General features: G+C 38.2%; 2 protein-coding genes across 4 annotated transcripts; both read right to left on the bottom strand.

The window, feature by feature from the left end:
* Positions 1-829: 829 nt before the first annotated feature.
* LOC113023239 (uncharacterized) lies at positions 830-7,392 on the bottom strand. Its single transcript, XM_026169266.2, has 5 exons — positions 6,376-7,392; positions 2,405-2,704; positions 2,162-2,203; positions 1,868-1,975; positions 830-1,654 (listed from the first exon to the last, which is right to left on the bottom strand). The coding sequence occupies exons 1-5, from the start codon at positions 6,413-6,415 to the stop codon at positions 1,353-1,355; spliced, it is 792 nt and encodes a 263-aa protein (XP_026025051.1). The 5' UTR covers positions 6,416-7,392; the 3' UTR covers positions 830-1,352.
* Positions 7,393-12,186: 4,794 nt separating this feature from the next.
* LOC113023238 (uncharacterized) lies at positions 12,187-24,185 on the bottom strand. Of its 3 annotated transcripts, XM_080302763.1 has the most exons (10): positions 23,881-24,185; positions 23,450-23,779; positions 22,616-22,726; positions 22,475-22,513; positions 22,248-22,396; positions 18,313-18,559; positions 16,598-18,221; positions 16,179-16,499; positions 14,480-14,625; positions 12,187-12,900 (listed from the first exon to the last, which is right to left on the bottom strand). In XM_080302763.1, exons 1-7 carry the CDS (start codon positions 23,912-23,914, stop codon positions 18,169-18,171), a joined length of 963 nt encoding a protein of 320 aa, XP_080158889.1. In that variant the 5' UTR covers positions 23,915-24,185; the 3' UTR covers positions 12,187-12,900; positions 14,480-14,625; positions 16,179-16,499; positions 16,598-18,168. The 3 variants fall into 3 exon arrangements, with proteins under 3 accessions (XP_080158889.1, XP_026025049.2, XP_026025050.2); XM_026169264.2 differs by having other exon boundaries at positions 16,179-16,502; positions 16,598-18,559; positions 23,881-24,184; XM_026169265.2 differs by having other exon boundaries at positions 16,598-18,559; positions 23,881-24,184.
* Positions 24,186-25,006: the final 821 nt, after the last annotated feature.

Raw genomic sequence — 25,006 nt, 5'->3', positions numbered from 1 at the left:
TTTATTTTGTTTATTTTATTTTATTAGTATTTTCCTTAAATGTGTTAAATATAAAGAAGAAGCTGTGAGCCGGGAGGGAGGGGGTGAGTGAGTGATTCGTTCGCTCTATGATTCAGCACAGGAAGGGAGGGGGTCAGTAGGTCAAATGTGCTGCTAGCATGTTAGCAGAGCGATGCTACTGTGAACCGAGGAGCTATTTTCTTGATGTGAGCTTCTACTCAGGGTTTTTTCTTCCAGTTCAGAGCAGAATTTTTTTTGTTAAGATACTGGATGTTGTGTTTTTCTCCACAATTTTAATTATAAGCTAGATAAATTGCTGCTAACAGCAACAGGAATGAGTCAGTGAGTCAGTTGGGCTTGTGAATCATGATTCATGAGTCAGTAAAGTGATCCTCGAGTATTGAACAATTCGTTCATGATTCACACATCACTAGTAGAGAACAAGCTTAAATGTTCTAAAATGGTTTGCAGCCTGGAGCCCCTTCCAGCTCTCACAGGGCAAGAGGCAAACTGACAAGGTTCTCAGCAAACTGCAGTCCATTTGTATTTACATACAGAACAACACTAAACACTAAAGAAACAATTGACAAGTAGGTTCTGGGGGCACACATATCATCTGTGTGTTTTGTATTCAGACTCAAAGTATAACTCTGCTTTCCTTCAAACAGTTTCTTACTTACAAAAGACCTTCTGGTGACTGATGGGTCTAGTTGTCTTACCCAATCACAGCTCTGTCAAAAAGGCATGCAAAATTGTTGCTACTGCTCAGTCATCTTCAAAGAGGAAACAAATGTGCAGAATTTGAGTTGTTTATGAAATACTTGAACTGTTTATTTTCAGAGATTTTATTTAAACAAGATTTTAGACACAATAAACCTGTTTTAAATCATTGGAAAAAGAGATGTGTTGTGCTCAGTGCTCAACACTCACTGCACAGTCAAATGGTAAATGGTCTGAGTCTGAATGGTCTTTTTTTAAACTTTGGTTTCAATCCATCAGGTTTCAGGTCACCAAGTCAAAATTCAAATTAGGGCTTTGATCCTATTCTAGGGACCTTAATCAAAACAAAGCTACGTTAGACACATGCGAATGAACCCACAACCTCTTTCTTTGCTCATATCACTTTCTCAGTTTCAGTCTCATATAAATAAGCATGTATACAATAGAAAAACAGAGTCTGAAAAAATCTATGTATTGTTTGCTATGTATATAATTTTCACATTACACATTATGCCTGATATGAAGTTAAATAACAACTTGGAGCTGGATTTTTAAAATATTTAAATCACAAGAAGAAAATACATGTTATAATCAAGAAGTGAAATGTTCCAGTAGAAATACTTTGTCTAACATCAGCATTGAGTTGAGATGTTGCTATAGATTGTAGATTCTTCTGATGATTTTGGCTTAGAGGATGATTTTATAGACGCTACACAGTCGGGTGCAGCCATGCTGGACTCTGTTTGATTTGTGAAGGTAACAGTCGTGTAGATGAGATTGCCTGAGTCCTTCTGAGGCTCTGATGTATCTTGATGCTGATTGGCGCTCTTAGTTCCACCATCTGTTTCTTGATCCTCCTTGGATGGAGAGGCATTCTTGTCATTGCAGGCATCTTGTTTTTGACAGGACCTGAACACCAGGTCATAGTACTGTCCTGTAAAGAGGTAAAGACGAACCAGCAATCAGTCATTCCTCTGATATCAAAACTACCCTCATCCTTACTCGACTTTGACTTCCTGAGAATAGTTAGTTATGTAGTTCCACATTATTGAATTAATCAGCCAGTGACAACAACTGTGGTGTTTGAAACGGCTGTTAAATTAGTATTTTGAAGCTACGCAAATAAAAGTTTGTTAATTTTTTATACCAGATGATGCATTGATGTTGCTGTTTCGATGTCTGAAGAAAATCAGAAGTCCCACGCCCAGCACTAGCACCACCACACCGAGAGTTACTCCAGTATACACCACCGTCTCTGAAAACATTATAGGTCTTATAAATCAGCAACAATATATCACACTGGACTTTATCAGATATATGTACACACACACACACACACACACACACACACACACACACACACACACACACACACACACACACACACACACACACACACACACACACACACACACACACACACACACAGCCATTTCCTTACCAGAAAGAGAAGCATGTGTATAGGCTGCCTTATCTTGGTTAGCTGTGCACAAATAACAGGAAGTGAAGTAAGTTAATTTTGCCTCAGCTCTGCTGAGCTAGTGTTTCAGTTTTTTTTCACTGTCTGGTGCAGAAAACACAATCTGAGACCCTGTTGTGAAATACTATTGTCAATGACAAGAAATTTGAAAGTCAGAACAGATAACATAATGAAAGCTTTACGTACAGAATATAATCAACTCACCTAAAACTGTAAGGATTACTTGATTATATGTGTCCAAACCAACTCGTTCAATTCCACACCAGTAAGTTCCAGAGTCATCTTCTTTCAGGTCAGAGATAGTGACACTGAATGTATTTCCTTTATCTTCAATTTTGTATTTTTTATTTGAAATGGTAGTGCTGCTTATGAGGATGTCTTGATATGTGCATTGTCCTTTGCAGAAATATTTGACGGTGGAGTAGGCGTTGGAGTGAGAGCAGGTTACTGTGATAGAGCTGCCCTTGTTTCCTGTTACTGACATAGCTTTAGTCTCCCATAATCCTAGAAAAAACACACGCGCACACACACAGAGCACCAACAGTCAGATCATGTTGTGGTTTATAATCAGAAGTATATATTTGAACTATACTCTGTATTATCTGTAGTTCATCCACTATCTGAAGCCATTTTTGCTGTCTTCTCTTTAGGACTACCGCCTTTCAGCCAGCATACGTTGAATTGGCTGTTGCAGAAAAACAAAATAAGAATAGTTGGTAGGCAGCTCTTCTTAGCTAAAAGACAGAGCTTTCTGTTTCTGAGATAACCATATTATGAATATGCCCTCTCTTACGCATCATACAGAACCAAGTGTGGAAAAAAATGATTCATTACATTTGATATAATATATAATCCTTTTTACTTCCCAGCAGCACAGAGTCCATGTCTATAATACCAAATACAGTTAAAAGAAAACTTTCATATTTCATTGCATTAATCATTAGCCTTTTTTAGTATTATGTGCAAATATAGTTTAATATTCAGTATTTTGCTTACGTACAAAAATAAGCAAGGAGCTTATTTTTGGTTTTGGGGTTTGTTTGTTTTTTCAAACATCAACATAGTTTTATTCTAGATGCTATGCTTACATTTTTTTGGTCTTTGCACTCATTAAACAACTTATTTAATCAAACCAAAAACTAACAGTTTTTAATCAAAACTATTAGCCACTATGATGTGAATAGTCGGTGGGAGGATACTCCGGCTTCCTCCCACCGTCCAAAGACATGCAGTTTGTGGGGATAGGTTAATTGGATAATCCAAATTGCCACTAGGTGTGAATGTGCGAGTGAATGTGAGTATGAATGGTTGTCTGTCTTTGTGTGTTAGCCCTGCGACAGACTGGCAACCTGTCCAGGGTGTACCCCGCCTCTCGCCCTATGACAGCTGGGATTGGCTCCAGCGCCCCCCGCGACCCTGAAAAGGAGAAGCGGTAGCGAATTGATGGATGGATGGATGGATGGATGGATGGATGGATGGATGGATGTGAATAGTCAGTTGTTTATTTGCTGGATAAAGGCCTGCAGTCTTTTTTTTGTAGTTTTCAATAAGTCTTATGTTGAGCAATTCCAGCTATTTTTCTTTGGGAAATCTCTCAAATTCCTCCAGATTTAACCTCCAGATTTAATATTTCTTATGGACGTTGGTCACCCCCCAGCCTTTCAATGTGATTCAAATCAGGGCTTTGTGCAGGCTAGTCAACAACCTTCAATTTAATCTTCTGGAGGAAGTTCTTCAGCAGAAGTGACATATGATTATTTTTGGTTGTTGATGTGTTTGAACACAAATCAACAGCCAATACCCAGTTTTAATGCTGACTGCTTGAGGTTTTATTTAACAATCTTCAAATCTTCCTTCTTTCCTCATGATTTATTCCACCTTGATGAAATTCCCAATTTAAGAGACACTGAAGCATCCCCACAGCATAATACTCACTGTGAGGATGGCTTTGGATTGTATGCCTCTCCCATTTTCTGCCAAACATAAGCAGCGCGTCTGTGGCCAAAGAACTCCAGTTTTGTCTCATCTGACCAAAGGACACACTTACAGTATGCATAATGGTTTTCCAGGTTATCCGTGGCATACTCCAGTCTTGAAGATGTGTCTTTTGCAGAATTTTAGTATTTCTTTTTCTCCCAAAAAGTTGATTCATCTGGATGTAACATTTTCAGTGGGCGAAAAGTTTCATCACTAAAAAAAGTAACTTCTTCAGTCTGACTGCAGGTTTCCCCAATCTTTTAAACAGTACATTTGCATAATGACTGAAACTAGTCCACTGAATGAACAAAGGGCTGGGAGGTCAGTTCCTTGATCATTAATATGCAAATTCTCATGACCATTGATCAAAGCCCACTGATCAAAGGCCATGAGGACCATTCACAGAGAGTTGGGGAATGGCTGCAATCACAGCATTGTCCAGGATGTGTACATCCTCATCCTTGAAAGAGTGTCCACTGGCCTGTAGGTGTAAATAGACTGCAGAGTCCTGGCCTGACAAGGTAGCTATTCTGTGTTGTGCCATCCGCTTCACCAGAGGTTGTTTGGTTTCCCCAATGTATAAATCCTGGGAATACTCCTGGCACTTGACAGCGTACACTATTTTACTCTGTTTCTCCAATTTTTGGTGAAGCGTGTTTTGGGTTTAAAAGGTTTAAAAGCCACAGAGACACGGTGTTTAGAAAAAATGCATCTCAGCTGTTGTCCTTCTCTCTTGGATCGACTTTCTTTAGGTGCCTTCTCAGCTTTTACAAATGTCCAGCTGGGATAACCACATTTACTCAGGGCCTTCTTGATGTGATTCTGCTTCCCTGGCCGCTGTGGTATTCGCTCTATGTTGTAGCGTCCTAATGACACCCAGTTTATGCTCCAGTGGATGATGAGAGTCAAATCTTAAATACTAATCCTTGTGCGTAGGTTTACGGTACACATCAGCTTTTAGATATCCCCCGTTAGTGATGGAAATCTCACAGTCTAAGAAGGCTAACCTGCTACTTTTCATGTCCTCCCTGGTCAATTTGATGTGTTGGTCCACCAAGTAAATGTGATCCGTGAATTGTGGAACATCCTGAGATTTGATTTTCACCCAGGTGTCATCCACATACGTGAACCAATGACTTCATGGTATTCCAGGGTAGGATAGCAAAGGGTACATCTTTTCGCCATCTTACAATGCTGTGATTGTAGCCATTCCCCAACTCTCTCTGAATGGTACTCATTCAGAGAGAGGGTCTTTGATTAGTGGCCTTTGACCAATGTGCTTTGATCAGTCATCTTTGACCAATGGTCATGAGAATTTCCATATTAAATGGTAAAATGATAAATGGTCTGTATTTGTATAGCACTTTACTTAATCCCTAAGGGCCACAAAGCACTTTACACTACATTCAGTCATTCACACTGGTGATGGCAAGCTACATTGTAGCCACAGCTGCCCTGGGGCGCACTGACAGAGGCGAGGCTGCCGGACACTGGCGCCACCGGGCCCTCTGACCACCACCAGTAGGCAACGGGTGAAGTGTCTTGCCCAAGGACACAACAACTGAGACTGTTGGAGCCAGGGCTCGAACCGGCGACCTTCCGATTAGAAGACAAACTGCCAACTCTAGAGCCAGATCATCCCGAGATCATCAAGGAACTGACCTCCCAGCCCATTGTTCCTTCAGTGGTGTTAGTTTCAGTCATAATGCAAATGTACTGTTTATAAGATTGGGGAAACCTGCAGTCAACTGAGACTGAAGAAGTCAAATGTTTCTCCCATTGAAAACACTACGTCCAGAGGAACAGAATCAACTCTTGGGGATTTACTTACCTGGATGATTGAGCATGCATCAAGATATTTCTTGTTCTGCAACCTTGCAGTGATTGTCTTCTTTGAAACTACAGTTCCCAACTTAGTTATTCACTAATTTCTTGGCAGTTGTTTTCAGGTCTTTAGCCACATCTCTTTTCTTTTTGAAGTCTTTGAAAGATTTCTTTTCTTGTGTCTGCCAGGATTATTCTGTACTGCTTGACTCTCTTTGAATTTCTTGATGATGTTTCTCACTATCGCTCAATCCTACTTTGATAATTATTTTTGTTACGCAAAATTTGTGTTTAAATACGCAAATGAGGCATTTCCCATGAAATGTGCAAAGGTTTTTGTAAAAGGATCAGTTAAAAGAGGACAGTAAACTTACCTTCCAAAAGAAATATCACAAAGATCACAGTCATCTCCATGCTTCACGTAAGGTTTCTTTTTGTTACCGTCCTTGGGCTTTACTTTAATCACCCTGATTCTTTGCCCTTGCGAGTCTTTCTAAATGAATACCAAGTCTGCTTTTCTTCACGGGTTCCTCTTTTTCCTTTCACTTCCTGTCTTTCATCAGTTTCCTCTGTCTGATTCTCTCCCCAAAAACCATGACCATCAGCATGTCCCTCCCATGCGCTTTTCTCACAATGAGTAATCAAGAGGTAACAGGTCAGTAAATAATAACTACAAGAAAAACTTCAGATATAAACCTGTTTGTTTATTTTGGTAAATATTATAAAAATTGTAGAGCACAGTGACACTGCTTAAACCATCCACTCAGATTTTTTTGTTTTTCTTTTTTCTTTTTGCCATTTAAACAAAACAAAAATATACACTTAAAGAAATTGCATAAAGATCCAAAAGTTTTGAGTTACTCAGCTCTTTCTGTCATTCAAACACTGTAAAAGGATAAAACTAATATATTAAATCAGGATCTGGATCAGGATTGGTCATTTGATTTCATTAGTTGAATTATTAATTACAGATTTACCAAGCTACTCTATATCACTAGTACTTTTTGTGAGAGGCTGATTGAAACCACACTACTAAGACTTAAGGTATGATTAGCCCAGAATTATCTTTTGACATTTAAACAGTTCATCTCCTCTTTAATAGGTTCATGTTTAGGACAACTATGTACATGAAGACTGTGATAGACATGCTCTTCTAACTGGCTGAGATCCAGATGTTGGTACTGGCAGATATTTCCTAGTACATCCACATCAACATATTCACCAACGCCGAATGAGAGAGCAGACTCCCGATGCTTTGGTAGGAAGCTGGAGCAGAGGTCAGGTGGTGGTGGTAATGGTAAAGATGAAGGATCACTGCAGTTTGGGGCTGAACAGCTGCAGCAACATTGAGGCTCAGCTTTTAGACCTGGCATCATAGTCTCATAGTCAGACGTTATCTGCAAGATACCAGAAGAACACTTAGAGTGAGATCATGTTTTCTTTGTGCACCACCACACCGAGAGTTACTCCAGTATACACCACCGTCTCTGAAAACGTTATAGGTCTTATAAATCAGCAACAATATATCACACTGGACTTTATCAGATATATGTACACACACACACACACACACACACACACACACACACACACACACACACACACACACACACACACACACACACACACACACACACACACCCACACACACACAGCCATTTCCTTACCAGAAAGAGAAGCATGTGTATAGGCTGCCTTATCTTGGTTAGCTGTGCACAAATAACAAGAAGTGAAGTAAGTTAATTTTGCCTCAGCTCTGCTGAGCTAGTGTTTCCGTTTTTTTTCACTGTCTGGTGCAGAAAACACAATCTGAGACCCTGTTGTGAAATACTATTGTCAATGACAAGAAATTTGAAAGTCAGAACAGATAACATAATGAAAGCTTTACGTACAGAATATAATCAACTCACCTAAAACTGTAAGGATTACTTGATTATATGTGTCCAAACCAACTCGTTCAATTCCACACCAGTAAGTTCCAGAGTCATCTTCTTTCAGGTCAGAGATAGTGACACTGAATGTATTTCCTTTATCTTCAATTTTGTATTTTTTATTTGAAATGGTAGTGCTGCTTATGAGGATGTCTTGATATGTGCATTGTCCTTTGCAGAAATATTTGACGGTGGAGTAGGCGTTGGAGTGAGAGCAGGTTACTGTGATAGAGCTGCCCTTGTTTCCTGTTACTGACATAGCTTTAGTCTCCCATAATCCTAGAAAAAACACACGCGCACACACACAGAGCACCAACAGTCAGATCATGTTGTGGTTTATAATCAGAAGTATATATTTGAACTATACTCTGTATTATCTGTAGTTCATCCACTATCTGAAGCCATTTTTGCTGTCTTCTCTTTAGGACTACCGCCTTTCAGCCAGCATACGTTGAATTGGCTGTTGCAGAAAAACAAAATAAGAATAGTTGGTAGGCAGCTCTTCTTAGCTAAAAGACAGAGCTTTCTGTTTCTGAGATAACCATATTATGAATATGCCCTCTCTTACGCATCATACAGAACCAAGTGTGGAAAAAAATGATTCATTACATTTGATATAATATATAATCCTTTTTACTTCCCAGCAGCACAGAGTCCATGTCTATAATACCAAATACAGTTAAAAGAAAACTTTCATATTTCATTGCATTAATCATTAGCCTTTTTTAGTATTATGTGCAAATATAGTTTAATATTCAGTATTTTGCTTACGTACAAAAATAAGCAAGGAGCTTATTTTTGGTTTTGGGGTTTGTTTGTTTTTTCAAACATCAACATAGTTTTATTCTAGATGCTATGCTTACATTTTTTTGGTCTTTGCACTCATTAAACAACTTATTTAATCAAACCAAAAACTAACAGTTTTTAATCAAAACTATTAGCCACTATGATGTGAATAGTTGGTGGGAGGATACTCCGGCTTCCTCCCACCGTCCAAAGACATGCAGTTTGTGGGGATAGGTTAATTGGATAATCCAAATTGCCACTAGGTGTGAATGTGCGAGTGAATGTGAGTATGAATGGTTGTCTGTCTTTGTGTGTTAGCCCTGCGACAGACTGGCAACCTGTCCAGGGTGTACCCCGCCTCTCGCCCTATGACAGCTGGGATTGGCTCCAGCGCCCCCCGCGACCCTGAAAAGGAGAAGCGGTAGCGAATTGATGGATGGATGGATGGATGGATGGATGGATGGATGGATGTGAATAGTCAGTTGTTTATTTGCTGGATAAAGGCCTGCAGTCTTTTTTTTGTAGTTTTCAATAAGTCTTATGTTGAGCAATTCCAGCTATTTTTCTTTGGGAAATCTCTCAAATTCCTCCAGATTTAACCTCCAGATTTAATATTTCTTATGGACGTTGGTCACCCCCCAGCCTTTCAATGTGATTCAAATCAGGGCTTTGTGCAGGCTAGTCAACAACCTTCAATTTAATCTTCTGGAGGAAGTTCTTCAGCAGAAGTGACATATGATTATTTTTGGTTGTTGATGTGTTTGAACACAAATCAACAGCCAATACCCAGTTTTAATGCTGACTGCTTGAGGTTTTATTTAACAATCTTCAAATCTTCCTTCTTTCCTCATGATTTATTCCACCTTGATGAAATTCCCAATTTAAGAGACACTGAAGCATCCCCACAGCATAATACTCACTGTGAGGATGGCTTTGGATTGTATGCCTCTCCCATTTTCTGCCAAACATAAGCAGCGCGTCTGTGGCCAAAGAACTCCAGTTTTGTCTCATCTGACCAAAGGACACACTTACAGTATGCATAATGGTTTTCCAGGTTATCCGTGGCATACTCCAGTCTTGAAGATGTGTCTTTTGCAGAATTTTAGTATTTCTTTTTCTCCCAAAAAGTTGATTCATCTGGATGTAACATTTTCAGTGGGCGAAAAGTTTCATCACTAAAAAAAGTAACTTCTTCAGTCTGACTGCAGGTTTCCCCAATCTTTTAAACAGTACATTTGCATAATGACTGAAACTAGTCCACTGAATGAACAAAGGGCTGGGAGGTCAGTTCCTTGATCATTAATATGCAAATTCTCATGACCATTGATCAAAGCCCACTGATCAAAGGCCATGAGGACCATTCACAGAGAGTTGGGGAATGGCTGCAATCACAGCATTGTCCAGGATGTGTACATCCTCATCCTTGAAAGAGTGTCCACTGGCCTGTAGGTGTAAATAGACTGCAGAGTCCTGGCCTGACAAGGTAGCTATTCTGTGTTGTGCCATCCGCTTCACCAGAGGTTGTTTGGTTTCCCCAATGTATAAATCCTGGGAATACTCCTGTCACTTGACAGCGTACACTATTTTTCTCTGTTTCTCCAATTTTTGGTGAAGCGTGTTTTGGGTTTAAAAGGTTTAAAAGCCACAGAGACACGGTGTTTAGAAAAAATGCATCTCAGCTGTTGTCCTTCTCTCTTGGATCGACTTTCTTTAGGTGCCTTCTCAGCTTTTACAAATGTCCAGCTGGGATAACCACATTTACTCAGGGCCTTCTTGATGTGATTCTGCTTCCCTGGCCGCTGTGGTATTCGCTCTATGTTGTAGCGTCCTAATGACACCCAGTTTATGCTCCAGTGGATGATGAGAGTCAAATCTTAAATACTAATCCTTGTGCGTAGGTTTACGGTACACATCAGCTTTTAGATATCCCCCGTTAGTGATGGAAATCTCACAGTCTAAGAAGGCTAACCTGCTACTTTTCATGTCCTCCCTGGTCAATTTGATGTGTTGGTCCACCAAGTTAATGTGATCCGTGAATTGTGGAACATCCTGAGATTTGATTTTCACCCAGGTGTCATCCACATACGTGAACCAATGACTTCATGGTATTCCAGGGTAGGATAGCAAAGGGTACATCTTTCGCCATCTTACAATGCTGTGATTGTAGCCATTCCCCAACTCTCTCTGAATGGTACTCATTCAGAGAGAGGGTCTTTGATTAGTGGCCTTTGACCAATGTGCTTTGATCAGTCATCTTTGATCAATGGTCATGAGAATTTCCATATTAAATGGTAAAATGATAAATGGTCTGTATTTGTATAGCACTTTACTTAATCCCTAAGGGCCACAAAGCACTTTACACTACATTCAGTCATTCACACTGGTGATGGCAAGCTACATTGTAGCCACAGCTGCCCTGGGGCGCACTGACAGAGGCGAGGCTGCCGGACACTGGCGCCACCGGGCCCTCTGACCACCACCAGTAGGCAACGGGTGAAGTGTCTTGCCCAAGGACACAACAACTGAGACTGTTGGAGCCAGGGCTCGAACCGGCGACCTTCCGATTAGAAGACAAACTGCCAACTCTAGAGCCAGATCATCCCGAGATCATCAAGGAACTGACCTCCCAGCCCATTGTTCCTTCAGTGGTGTTAGTTTCAGTCATAATGCAAATGTACTGTTTATAAGATTGGGGAAACCTGCAGTCAACTGAGACTGAAGAAATCAAATGTTTCTCCCATTGAAAACACTACTTCCAGAGGAACAGAATCAACTCTTGGGGATTTACTTACCTGGATGATTGAGCATGCATCAAGATATTTCTTGTTCTGCAACCTTGCAGTGATTGTCTTCTTTGAAACTACAGTTCCCAACTTAGTTATTCACTAATTTCTTGGCAGTTGTTTTCAGGTCTTTAGCCACATCTCTTTTCTTTTTGAAGTCTTTGAAAGATTTCTTTTCTTGTGTCTGCCAGGATTATTCTGTACTGCTTGACTCTCTTTGAATTTCTTGATGATGTTTCTCACTATCGCTCAATCCTACTTTGATAATTATTTTTGTTACGCAAAATTTGTGTTTAAATACGCAAATGAGGCATTTCCCATGAAATGTGCAAAGGTTTTTGTAAAAGGATCAGTTAAAAGAGGACAGTAAACTTACCTTCCAAAAGAAATATCACAAAGATCACAGTCATCTCCATGCTTCACGTAAGGTTTCTTTTTGTTACCGTCCTTGGGCTTTACTTTAACCACCCTGATTCTTTGCCCTTGCGAGTCTTTCTAAATGAATACCAAGTCTGCTTTTCTTCACGGGTTCCTCTTTTTCCTTTCACTTCCTGTCTTTCATCAGTTTCCTCTGTCTGATTCTCTCCCCAAAAACCATGACCATCAGCATGTCCCTCCCATGCGCTTTTCTCACAATGAGTAATCAAGAGGTAACAGGTCAGTAAATAATAACTACAAGAAAAACTTCAGATATAAACCTGTTTGTTTATTTTGGTAAATATTATAAAAATTGTAGAGCACAGTGACACTGCTTAAACCATCCACTCAGATTTTTTTGTTTTTCTTTTTTCTTTTTGCCATTTAAACAAAACAAAAATATACACTTAAAGAAATTGCATAAAGATCCAAAAGTTTTGAGTTACTCAGCTCTTTCTGTCATTCAAACACTGTAAAAGGATAAAACTAATATATTAAATCAGGATCTGGATCAGGATTGGTCATTTGATTTCATTAGTTGAATTATTAATTACAGATTTACCAAGCTACTCTATATCACTGGTACTTTTTGTGAGAGGCTGATTGAAACCACACTACTAAGACTTAAGGTATGATTAGCCCAGAATTATCTTTTGACATTTAAACAGTTCATCTCCTCTTTAATAGGTTCATGTTTAGGACAACTATGTACATGAAGACTGTGATAGACATGCTCTTCTAACTGGCTGAGATCCAGATGTTGGTACTGGCAGATATTTCCTAGTACATCCACATCAACATATTCACCAACGCCGAATGAGAGAGCAGACTCCCGATGCTTTGGTAGGAAGCTGGAGCAGAGGTCAGGTGGTGGTGGTAATGGTAAAGATGAAGGATCACCGCAGTTTGGGGCTGAACAGCTGCAGCAACATTGAGGCTCAGCTTTTAGACCTGGCATCATAGTCTCATAGTCAGACGTTATCTGCAAGATACCAGAAGAACACTTAGAGTGAGATCATGTTTTCTTTGTGCTGAGTAAACAATGTGGCATTTTCTGCAGTCAAATTACACATTACAACACTATTGTGTATCTATAGGCATACATGGAGTATATAGATTTTGATTCATCACCTGTAACTATTTATGATTGTATTTTTGTTAGCTTAGAATGAGCCTTTTCTACAGAGCCTTCTTTAAAAAAAGATTCAGTAGGCCAGAGCAGACAAACCACACATTACATTCAAGTGACAGCTGCCAAAGATTCTCCCACATGTTTTGTAAGGGAAAAGTGAGGACGATAGTCAGTTTGTTGGTCATCAACCTCATCCTCAACTCTGGTCCTTTTCAATTAATTAATTTATTTTAAATACATTATTGAAAAATAAAATAGATAAGTGGTAAAAAAAAGGTTTTTAATGAACAAGCATCAAAATGGTTTTATACTCTATGGAAAGTCACCACTTCTGTTTATGCCCCAGTGGGGGCACAGCCCACAGTTTGAGAACCTCTGCCTTAGAGGAAGGGTTCATTGGAAATAAATACATCTTCAAAAACTACCAGTTTTTAATCAAAGCAGAGACTTGGAAAATTAAAGAAGTCATCACACGAGTAATTACACACAGATTTCAACTACACTACAGGGCTAACAAGCATATCATTCTCCAGTGTATTTTGTGAACATACCTCCATGTCAATTCCTTCGGCTACCACTAATCTGAAAACATGTCCAAAGAAGTAGTGGAGATGGTGGGACATATTGTAACAAAAAACGAAACTTTTAAAGCTTCCAAACTAAAAATCCAGACCTTTTATCAGGCCAGAGAAGTGGGCATGAGCATTAAGACACAATGCATGTGTGATCGTGACACTCACTCACACTGTTTGTGGGAATCATTTTGCTACTCATAAGATAAACATGATAAGACTTTAAAGCCTGAACCATGAAATAATTCAATCCAATGTAAAACAAATGCATATATGAGTTTTAATTTGTCTTATATTGCAGTTTATTGCTAAAATGTATTTATTCATCTTCAAATCAGACTGATGCTGTATAAGTCTCAACTGTATGTATCAAACTAGATGTTAAGGGGATAAGTGAACTTTAGATTACTGTATACTTTTTGCTATGTTGGTCAAAGTGTTTTTATTTGTGTTATTACAGCAGAGAACTTGTCAGCAATGTTATTGTTTTTGTAGGTATCTCTGCTAACACACAGCTTACATTAGCTTTAGGAAAATAGTTATCAGAAAACATTTGCCAGGTAAAGGTATTTTGTGAGCCTGTCAACTCCATGCAGTGATTTTACTATTATTTCCTTTCTGAAGGTGTGTTTTTCCAGAGTAAGCTTATGACATGTTATGTTCTACCTTTATGACTCATCACTGACATCCTCTTCACATTTTGACCTGTTATTGCGATATAACCTTAGGTTTCATGAATGTTTCACATTTCATAAATGTTACTGACTAATAATGAGAAACTTCAAATGTACAGTGTTGAACCACTTTGCTGTTGCTTATACTGCTAGCATATCTAAAAGTGTCTGTGGTGGACAAACCTCTTTATTCTGCGGTGGGATTGATCTTCTGTGTTTCAGAACCAGTAGAAGACATAATGTGAACAGACACACAAACATGAGTGCTGCCACGCACATAACAGCAGTCAGGACCAGCGGCAGGTGGAACAACAGCTGAGGTTCATATGCTGGAACATTTACACAAATACAAATCTCAGTGCTAATAAAACAGATGAAAATACACGCGCACACAAACACATCAAACACATCACTTACTCTCTATTGTGTCTTCACTATTGGCTGGTATTACTTTTACAGGAAAATGAAAATACAAAAAGAGGAATTTATAAATGAGCAAATAAAATGAAAGTATGCACAGAGGTACCCCGACTTCCTCCCACAGTCCAAAGACATGCAACTAATGAGGTTTGGTTAATTTGTGATTTTAAATTGCCCCATAGTGTGAGTGGTTGTCTCTCTCTATGTGTTAGCCCTGCATACGATTGGCAGCCTGTTCAGGGTGTGCTTAAGGCCACCCTATAGTGGCTGGGATTTAGTCTCTGGCCCTCCAACCCTTGGAAAATGCATTGAAAATTCTAATTGAATTCTTATTCAATTTTTAAAAATGCTTTTCTTTTTCAAATTGCTAAATATGTTACTGCAGCGTGACTTTTTCTTTGCAAGCATGTAAACTACTGGGTGGAAAAGTTTTCATGAGACTGAAGTACCACTTCTCCTTGCTAAGAGTGAAATTGATTCTGTGCACGTGTTCAAGCCCAAAATAGCCTCTAACCACCCTGTTTCGCTGTTGGTCTGATATGCTGCTGCATCGCTCTTTTCCTTTTTTATCTTCATAAACGCTTCCATTTATTTTGGCTGTTCAGGCCAGAAGTCTCAAACTTTCAGCAGCAGACATGGCTTCCTTTCCGATCATGTCTGTGAAATACTGGTATGTTACCCAAATGATTTAGTCTTGTTTACTTCCTCAGAAGAAACCTCCAGTCAATTGACGAGAAAGTCCCTTATGTTCTGAGTTTCACTTATGAAACTATGAACGTTAAACTACACTAATGCTTAAACGGGGGAAAAAATGTCCTTAAATACACTTGAATATTGCTTGAATGTTGTTTACATGAAAAGGAGATAACTGAATCTGACCTTTTGTAACAAAGCAATAACACAATCAATAACACAAATTTGCTTTTGGTCAGTTAATTATACAAAATTAATTTATAAGTGTGTACTTTAAAGCTTTTCAAGATATTTTCACATTTACATAGAAATATTTTAAAAGATAAAGTTAAAATAAAAAGTAAGTCCAACTTTTCGACTCCACTGTACATCTTTACAGAAACAGAAACCTCATGAAAGCAGAACATGGAATTAGTACGACTGATTTCTCATGAATGTCATTTATGGCCTATTATTTTTGGGGTCACAAACAGAATTCATAAGAGCTATAATATTTTATTCCTGTGAATTCATCACCTTGCTGAACAGCACATATACCTTCTATTTTTTAGCCTTAGTTAACTTATCTAACTTACTTATATCATCTCAGTTGATGTGATGTGACAATAAAAGTGATTTGATTTGATTTGATTTGATCAGTTGTGGTTGTCCTATGGGACAATTCCCACTAACCAGAAACCAGTCTGCTCTGAGTAGTTGAAATATGCATAACTGGAGACCATATTTAGCCAGCCAACTGAGAACTGTGGTGTAAATATTTATACTATACCTTGGGAAACATTCAGTTTTATGGCGCTGTGATAATCAGGTTGGAGGCTGATATCCACTCCACACTGATACGTCCCACTGTCATTTAACCTCAGTTTATCCACCTTGACAATGAAGAAGCTTCCAGTGGTGTTGTCGTACATGGAGAAGCGTCCTTTGGTCTCCCACCGGTTATGTTTGTCTGTCATTATCAAGTAACTGGAGCATTCATCAATACGGCACAGGTACTTCAAATTCTCCGTCAGGCCATTTGGATATTCACATCTGAAGACAAAACTCTCACCTTCCACACCAGAAAAAACTGTGGTTTTGGTGCTGATTACTGCTGTCATAAAACATTGGTGTTAGTTACACATTTTAATTATTTTTGTAATAAGCAGTCTAGTACTAGGTTTTAAATCTAAATACTATAAAACTCACCTTGGATGTGTAGTATAGTAATAATGACAGCTGTAGTTATTCTCCATGAGTCTAAGATGGTTCCCATTACTTCTAATTTACCTTCAGGCCAGAGTCAGGTTCTCCCCTCAGCCACTGAAGAAGGTAACAACCTGGACTAATGATTGTCTCCCTGTGTTCAGTCAGGTGCTTTCATGGTTATGGCTTTGAAACTCTTCCTCTTTCATGTAAAAAACTGTACACCCATAACATTCAACCACTGCAGGAAGCGGTTTCATTTTTTATAATAAACCAACTGTGCACCAGTTATTCAGCACGTTTAGTGACTGTCGAACTTTCTTCAGCATTAAGCAGGTAGAGAGATTTTATATTTTTCATAGAGATGGTAAAAGAAACTAATGTTGGACTAAAATTTGGTAGGTTCTTGGAAAAATTTTCCACATAGCCTGTTACTCCCAAGTCAACCCCCCCCCCCCAAAACAAACAAACAAAACAAAACAAAACAAACAAACAAACAAACAAACAAACAAACAAACAAACAAACAAACAAACAAACAAACAAACAAACAAACAACAAACACTCTTGAGGTCTAATATAGCATTTATTAAGTATTCGTATTAATTAGGGGTATTTGCATGTTAACAGGCATGATTAACAAGACTTGGTTGGCCAACTAGGTTTGCCAAGCAGACATTTAAGTAGAAGATTTAGTTTTTTAATATTAGACAAAATGAAACTATTATTTATAGAAAGCATTAAACAAAAAGCTTAGAGGGTTCAACATTTTTGTTTGTTTCTCTCTGCTGCATCTTTTTGAAACTGCTTCATGGCTTATTTCCAGTTGGAAATTATCAATTTTGTCTTTGTTTTTATGTTAGATGTACTGTCAACAAGTCACTGTCTTTTTGACAAATAAATTACGCCATCTTGAAAGAGCTTTTTTTTTTTGCTGCATTGAAAGCTAGGCATCAGTGTGACATTATATTACAAAAATATGATTTTTTTGTAGTAAGGTACAGGAAGTTCATATTTGGTTATTTATATCAGCCCTCACTGCCAATGTGTCTTTATTCACATGACCACTAGGAGTCATCGGAATACATGCGTTTCCTGTGGTGACCTCTATTTTTTTTTTTTTTTAAAGGGAGCTACTGAAACTACCCTCCCACAAAATACTTCCAGATAAGCATCAACCTCAAAATACACTACATGTATCACAAATGCAGAACTACATCATTACTACAACTAACTAAGTGAAAAAGTGCAAATCACTTTTACTACAAACTCACACCAAAGGCAAATACGCAGTCTAGCTGCTAAATGTATTCATTCACTAGGGATGTAGTCCAGCACTTCCCCTGAACTTACCTAGAAATATTAACAGTGTCAAATGGTAGTTCACACACATTTTTTTCTCCAGTGTAAGGTAAATTTGATTAAGACACATATTAAACCACATGTGTAATCAAAACACTTAACAGCACCATTTAGTGTAAAAGCTTATAATGATGGAAATAGGTTTTGCTTATAACTGTCAGAAAAATATATACATTCTATCTTTGAGATCAACTCTGATTTACTCCTGATAAATCTAAACCAAACCAAAGTGTTCTGGGCTTCTCTTCGGTGGATTCACAGGGAGCTCTGGAGACACAAGGAGATGCACTATTAGTACCGCTCGTTGTATTTTTGGATGTCAAAGGTTTATCTCTGTGTTTCCTACACTTGCTAACACCTGTTCTTTCAGATATTACATCTGGCAAAGGATTTATGTAGATCCCAGAGTTATTATCGTGGTCATTTTGATGCTCTGCGGGTGGATGTTCTGAAGCTGCAGCAAGTTTGGACACGGATATGTTCTCATAGATATGAAGGTGTAGGCTAGATGTCGTTTCTGTTGGTTCAGTTGCTGGTGGATCCAGTCTTTGATGGTGTGTATGAATAGAGGAACGCCCAGGTAACTTCTGAAGATGCTCTGCTCCCTTGAAAACAGACAAAAATAAAAAAACAAACATAAATAAATAAATCAGAATTTTCTTATATGTTCAAAATATTTATTTTATTTTATTTTACTCACATGGCATTGAATAGCATTACTTATTAGCTGAGTAATTACTATGTGAATTAGACAAAAATGTATAAATCTAAATCTTTCTACAGTAAGGATAGAGGCATGCACGGTGCCATCAAAATGTATTTCCCCTATTCCTGATTTCTCAGTTTTTTGCATATTTCTTGCACTTAAATGTTTCAGAGCATCAAATACATTTTTGTTTATTATTTAAAGAGAACTGGAGTAAATACAAAATGCATTAAAAATGTTTATTAAGGAAAAATAAGTAATCCAAATCTTTCTGGCCCTTTGTGAAAAAGTAAATGCATCCTCTTGTTAAATCATCAAGTAATTAATTAACCTGTTTTTGAAAAGCTGAGTTCAATTTCACTACACACCTAGAATTGCTAACGTCCAGACCTGTTTGATAAAGAAAACACTTAAATAGAGCCTGTCTGCCAAGGAAAAGTAGGCTAATGGGAAATTCACAGAGAAACTCGTGGATTCTTCAACTGACCGCTGCGGCACACCTGCACCAGGGCAAACCTCCGCCTACCCCACTCCTGCTTTACAGGTGAAAATAGAACAACAGGACCGCTAGTCTTTGATTTTATTTATTTTCTGCTGTGTTTCACTTGCATCTATTTGAAAGAGTGAGTGTAAACACACAATAAAATATTTTATGTGCTGGAATGTGCAGAAAATAGGTTTAAATGTTAAACAAATTTCTTCCAGTCAGAGAATGTTGCATATAATTAAATTTTTTGCTTGATGCATAAAGTTAAAAGATTAAAACTAATAAAACAAGTTTTAAAAAGAGACTTTTCCATTTGATTACATTTTGTATGATGGATTATGCAGAAAAATGGCAATATTGTTCTGTTTGTCCTGATTCTCCCTAGTTGGTGTCTGACCTTTTTTCCTGTGCATCTTTGCTGATTTGATGAAAGCCCAGTCTGGTTAACCACATGTTTTGAGAGTTTGTGTTCCAGAGGGTGTTGGGAGTCAAAGACTAGGTCCAATCAAAGACCAGACTTAAAGATGCTTTTGTATGACCTTAAATAGGCGATCAGGCTTAAAAAGCTTTCCTAAAGTGACTGAATTTCCTCCACAGTGATGTGAAAGACTCGTTGTTAGTTGTCACAATACTTCTTGGCAAATAGCCCTTCACAGCCTGGAGGCGTGTTTGGCGTCATTGTCCTGTTGAATTACACATGACAGTCCAACTAAACGCAAACCAGATGGGATAGCATGTTGCTGCACGATGTTGTGGTACTCATATTGGTTCAGTGTGTCTTCAATTTTGAATAAATCCCCAACAGTGTCACCAGCAAAGCACCAGCACACCATCATGCCACCTCCTCTGTGCTTCACGGTGGGAACCATGCATGTAGAGACCATCAGTTCACCTTTTCTGCATGGTGGGTGGAAGCAAAGATCTCACATTTGGACTCATAAGACCAAAATACAGATTTCAACTGGTCCAATGTTTATTCCTTGTGTTTCTTGGCCCAAGCAAGTCTCTTCTGCTTGTTGCTTTTCCTTAGTAGTGGTTTCTTAGAAGCTATTTGACCATAAAGGTCGGATTCGCACAGTCTCCTCTGAACAGTTGATGTAGAGCCATCAGGCCATCAGACTGCTGAACACGTCATAGACACCTCAGCTTCACTACTGGAACTTCAACATTATGCACTCCACACTGTATATAAATGCCACTTGTTTTGCACATATTCAACTCTGTATATTTTATATATTTTATTATTATTATTATTATTATTATTTTATTTTATTTTTTTACTATTTAATTTGTAAAAATGTGTATACACACACACACACACACACACGTAGGAAAATATTTAGTATACACATCCAGAAATGCATACACTATTATATATTGTACATATATTTATTAGTTTCAGGTTGGCCATTATTGTATTTTGCTCGTTTGTGTTGTTGTGTTTGCACATCTCTGTTGCTTGTGGGGCTCGCACACAAGAATTTCACTCGCATGTGCTGTGCCAGTGTGCCTGCACATGTGATGTGACAATAAAAAGTGATTTGATTTGATTTGTGATTTTGAGCAGGGGTGCCCAATCCCGGTCCTCGAGAGCTACCGTCCTACAGCTTTTAGATGCATCCCTACTCCAACACAGCTGAATCAAATGGTTTGATTACCTCTTCAGCATGCCATCGTGTTTGGCAAAGGCCTGATAACAAGCCATTCATTTGATTCAGCTGTGTTGGAGTAGGGATGCATCTAAAAGCTGCAGGATAGTAGCTCTCGAGGACTGGGATTGGGCAGCCCTGATGTAGAGGAATATCTGCTACTGGAACATTGATCTGGGCTCCAATCTGAGGTGTGGTTAAATTGCAATTTTTGAGGCTGGTGACTCAGATCAATTTATCCTAAGCAGCAGATGTGATTCTTTGTCTTTCTTTCCTGGGGCAGTCCTCATTTGAGCCAGTTAGCCCTTTTTTTTTTTTTTTTTTTGCAATTTTCTGGACTGACTGACCTTCAGTTCTTAAAATAATGATGGGTTAGGGACTGTCATTTCTCTTTACTTAGCTGATTGATTCTTGCCATAATATGAATTCTAACAGTTTTTAAATAGGGCTGTCAGCTGTGCACCAACCTGACTTCTGCACAACACAATGGTCCCAATGCCATTAAGAAGGAAAAGGTGACTACATCATGAAGCTCACTGAGAGAAAGGTGTGCAGAGCTGTTACAAAGCAAAGGCTGGCTACTTTCAGGAATCTAAAATATAAGACATTTTTTGAGTTATTTATATTTTTTCTTTGCTGCAAATATCCATAAATTCATACATTTGATGTCTTCAGTATGTATCTACAATGTAGAAAGTAGTAAAAATACAGAAAAATCATTAAATGAGAAGGTGTGTCCAAACTTTTGACTGGTAGTGTATGAGTTTTCTACTCAAAAAGGCCTCTGTGTTCTTCTTTAAATGTAATTCACTACAAATTAAACAGAAATGTAAAATGTTAGTCAGTGTACTTCTGAGACACTTGAATGCAGAATTCAGTTTCTCTGTGTACCAGATCACCAGACATAGCCAGACTATCTCTCCCCCTTCTCACTTTCTTAATTGTGCTTAGTTAACCATCATGTTGCTTGAAGGTTAGTATTTTTATCTTGCTACTTTTAACAGGAAGACAGTAGAACTTATCTTTGCATCTAATGGTGTCAGTGAGTGTGTGCTTCTGAAACAGGAGTGACTTCCAGTGCCAGTATCTGTTACTTTGCAAGAATACCTTTTTAGTTGACCCAGATTTATCACCAGAGCTATACACAATATGACTTTTGACTTTTCAATTGTAAGGGGAAGAAGCATTTTACTTAAAATGTCAAACCATTCCTTTAGCACAACACTAATGTAACACTGTGGTTTTAACACATCCCCATTGAAAATTCCACAATATAAAAAAATGAGAAATGACTTTTGGAAAACCCCTCGTCACATACTTACATTTGATGTATAAAAAAAAAAAACCCCAATCATATTCTACTTTATTTAATTTGCTGTCTAAGGCAATCACTGATCTCTAGGAGGGAATGAACCTCCTGATAGTGTGATCTCCAATTTTCCATCTCATACCTCTTGTTGATGCGCACTGCTGACATCTGTGTTGTTGAAGCAAACTTGTAGTTGAGGTTTTGAGGTTTTTCTGTACTTCCTGAAGCATACTGTTAGCATCAGGAGACATGCCATAGCAATGCCCCCGACTGCAGCATACACAATGGTGCCTGATGAAAACAAGATTATAGAATCATCTTATTCATCAGTAACTTATACACCAATCACATCCTCAAGTGGAAACTCACCTGTGCTGATTTTAGGTTGTTCTTTAGTGGAGAATGATTCTGCAAAACAGGACTCAATATTACTTCTTTATGTAAAATGTATCCAGAATTTATATTTGTAAGGACTGTAAATCAATAATTTGTAATACATTGTTTTTATACCCATTGAAGGTTTTGTAGGCTTAATGGTGTCTGTTCCAGTTGTTAACTGTGTTGTGTTGGTATTCTGATATGTCCATGTGGTAGGAACATCAGGTGTCTCAGTTTCAACAGCTGTATAAGAGAAAGGGGCAAATTATGGTACTATTATTAACTAATCAATATACAATATATATATTCTAAAAGTAAAAGTTTTTCATTCAAAATTTAATTCCGCAATAAGATCACTGTTTTTAGATACCTTTATTTTTTATATATATCTAGGGATGTTTTCTGCAAAATAAGTTTTATGTCATGGATATATAAGTGGAATTTTTAATATACTGATGCAAAAAGGAATTGATGCATTTTACAGATGTATTCACTTCAGGTGTCCAGAAGCTAGTTTTAACAACTTTGTATTAATATAGCTTATCGAGAGATGACTTAGAACAAGAAAAACAAAAAGTTAAAATAAACCTATTTGATTGTTTTAATGCTCTGATGTTTCTAATATGTTATGAACTGGATGTTTTTCTTCACTGAGCCTCCAAAAATACAATAAAACCACGTGAGAAGAAAAAAAGGGGAAATAAATCTTTTGAATCTTTTAACAAGAAGATCCAGTCAAGCCACGAGGGGAAATTACTTGGAACCACCAGATTATAAACCGGATTATAAAATGCATTTTAATTCACAAGCTATGCTTTTATATGCAGTAATTTTTTTCTGAAATAAAGAACTATAAGAAACGTGGAGTATTTTTTTTCCTTATCTTTTGAAGTAAGAATGCAGATGCATAATTCAAATTAAGCGTACTGATAGAATAAACTCAGAAGAAATAAAATGATGACATACCTTTCTTTACTGTGAGCTGTATCTGAGTGTATGTGTCCAAACCAGGCCTGTCCACTCCACACCAATATTTCTGATGTGAGTCTGACAGCTGGAGATCACTGAAGGTCACAGTGAAGGATCCATCTCCAGAATCCACCAGAGTTATCCTCCCGGACTCTGCTCTTCCACCAGATTTTACAGTAGCCAGCCTGTCTTTCTCGCTCCCACATGGATCTTTGCAAAAGTATTTATTATACGTCCATGCAAGTCTGTGTGAGCACTTGAAGGAGACATTTCTGCCCTGAAATCCTTCTATCTTCATCAACTTGTTTCCATCTGCCAACGTAGCTGCTAAAATTGGCAAGATATAGTGCATCCCGGAGTTAAACAAATGTTAGAAAACATTAATACGTTAATTAATTACATTAATATAATTTTTCTAAGCCACTTACTGCAAAAAAGACAGATGATATAGATGGTCTTCATTTTGGCTGATAAACTGCCAGCTCAGTGGTTCTTATCTTGGTGGTCCTTTCAGGTATTTACGACTGGTCAAACTCTTTCAGTTTGCTCCACCACTGTACGAGGTTGTGCACATGAATTGAATTATATTGTAAGTCACGATCGCGATAAAACTGTAAACTAGTCGAAAATATTTACCAAGTAAATGAAATCACTGTCACATACAAATGATTGCGAAAGAATACAAGGTGCGAGCTTACTATAAGCGCACAGAGCAGTCACGGTGTGCAGAGAAGCGTTTGTTTGTGACGAGTGGGGGGCAAACACGCCTCCGCAGATGTGTCACAGCTGCACTCCTCTCGCGTGAATTGACCTGACTTGTGAAAGCAAAGAAAGGAAGGAACTGCTTCAAAGAACTGACACCTACACAAACTTGATGACGGCCTCAGTTAACTGACAGTTACTCGTTGACAGCAGCACAGTTTTATGCCATAGTTGTCTATATTTTTTTCTTTTAGCACGTAGCGTTAGATTTGTGATCAAGTCATCTACATCTGTAGATGAGTTTGATAGTGAATACATTTTAAAGTTCTGAAACCTCCCTGTTTAAAAGCTTAGCTACAGTGTTTTCCTTCTCCAAACAGGATTTTACTCATTTTAATCAAAGACCGTACTTTAATTTTGAAAACTGGTTTACTTCCCGTCGACATCTGTGTAAGTAACAATAGGAATTACACCAGTTCAGTCCAGCTGGTTTTAAAAAGAGGCAGAGGAATCACACAGTGCCAGCCAGTGAGGGGCACAGACACAGCAGGGCGAGGAGGAAGCAGCAAAATGGTCATCAAGGAAATCTGATTTGAAACTAGATCCAGACACAGAGGAGGAGCCGGACTCAGCAGTAACAGCATTTACAATAACATGCAACTGATTAAAGACTGGTTATACTCCCACTACATTGCTGTCTTAACCTCTTGGGTATTTGTGCTATGGTTGTTTTGACCAGAAGAAAATCCAACACTGTTTCAGACTTTGCTTTAATTGGTCTTTAAAAAAAAAAATCAAAAGTTTTTCAGTTGAAAACACCTGATTCTATTTCTGCTTTCAAATTAACTGGTA

Source organism: Astatotilapia calliptera, chromosome 6 (assembly GCF_964374335.1).
Source record: "Astatotilapia calliptera chromosome 6, fAstCal68.1, whole genome shotgun sequence".
NCBI classification, from domain to species: Eukaryota; Metazoa; Chordata; class Actinopteri; order Cichliformes; family Cichlidae; genus Astatotilapia; species Astatotilapia calliptera.
Note: the sequence above shows the minus strand (reverse complement) of the source record. Positions and strands in the feature narration are given on the sequence as shown.

Excerpts from the sequence above, each read along its gene's own strand:
- LOC113023239 (XM_026169266.2), bottom strand. The coding sequence starts at position 6,415 with ATGGAGATGACTGTGATCTTTGTGATATTTCTTTTGGAAG. Across the intron at positions 2,705-6,375 it reads TGTGATATTTCTTTTGGAAG|GATTATGGGAGACTAAAGCT; the intron begins GTAAGTTTACTG and ends TGTTTTTTCTAG. Across the intron at positions 1,976-2,161 it reads TACACATGCTTCTCTTTCTG|AGACGGTGGTGTATACTGGA; the intron begins GTAAGGAAATGG and ends TAATGTTTTCAG.
- LOC113023238 (XM_026169264.2), bottom strand. The coding sequence starts at position 23,914 with ATGAAGACCATCTATATCATCTGTCTTTTTTGCA. Across the intron at positions 22,727-23,449 it reads ACAGCTCACAGTAAAGAAAG|CTGTTGAAACTGAGACACCT; the intron begins GTATGTCATCAT and ends TCTCTTATACAG. Across the intron at positions 18,560-22,247 it reads GCAGTGCGCATCAACAAGAG|GGAGCAGAGCATCTTCAGAA; the intron begins GTATGAGATGGA and ends TCTGTTTTCAAG.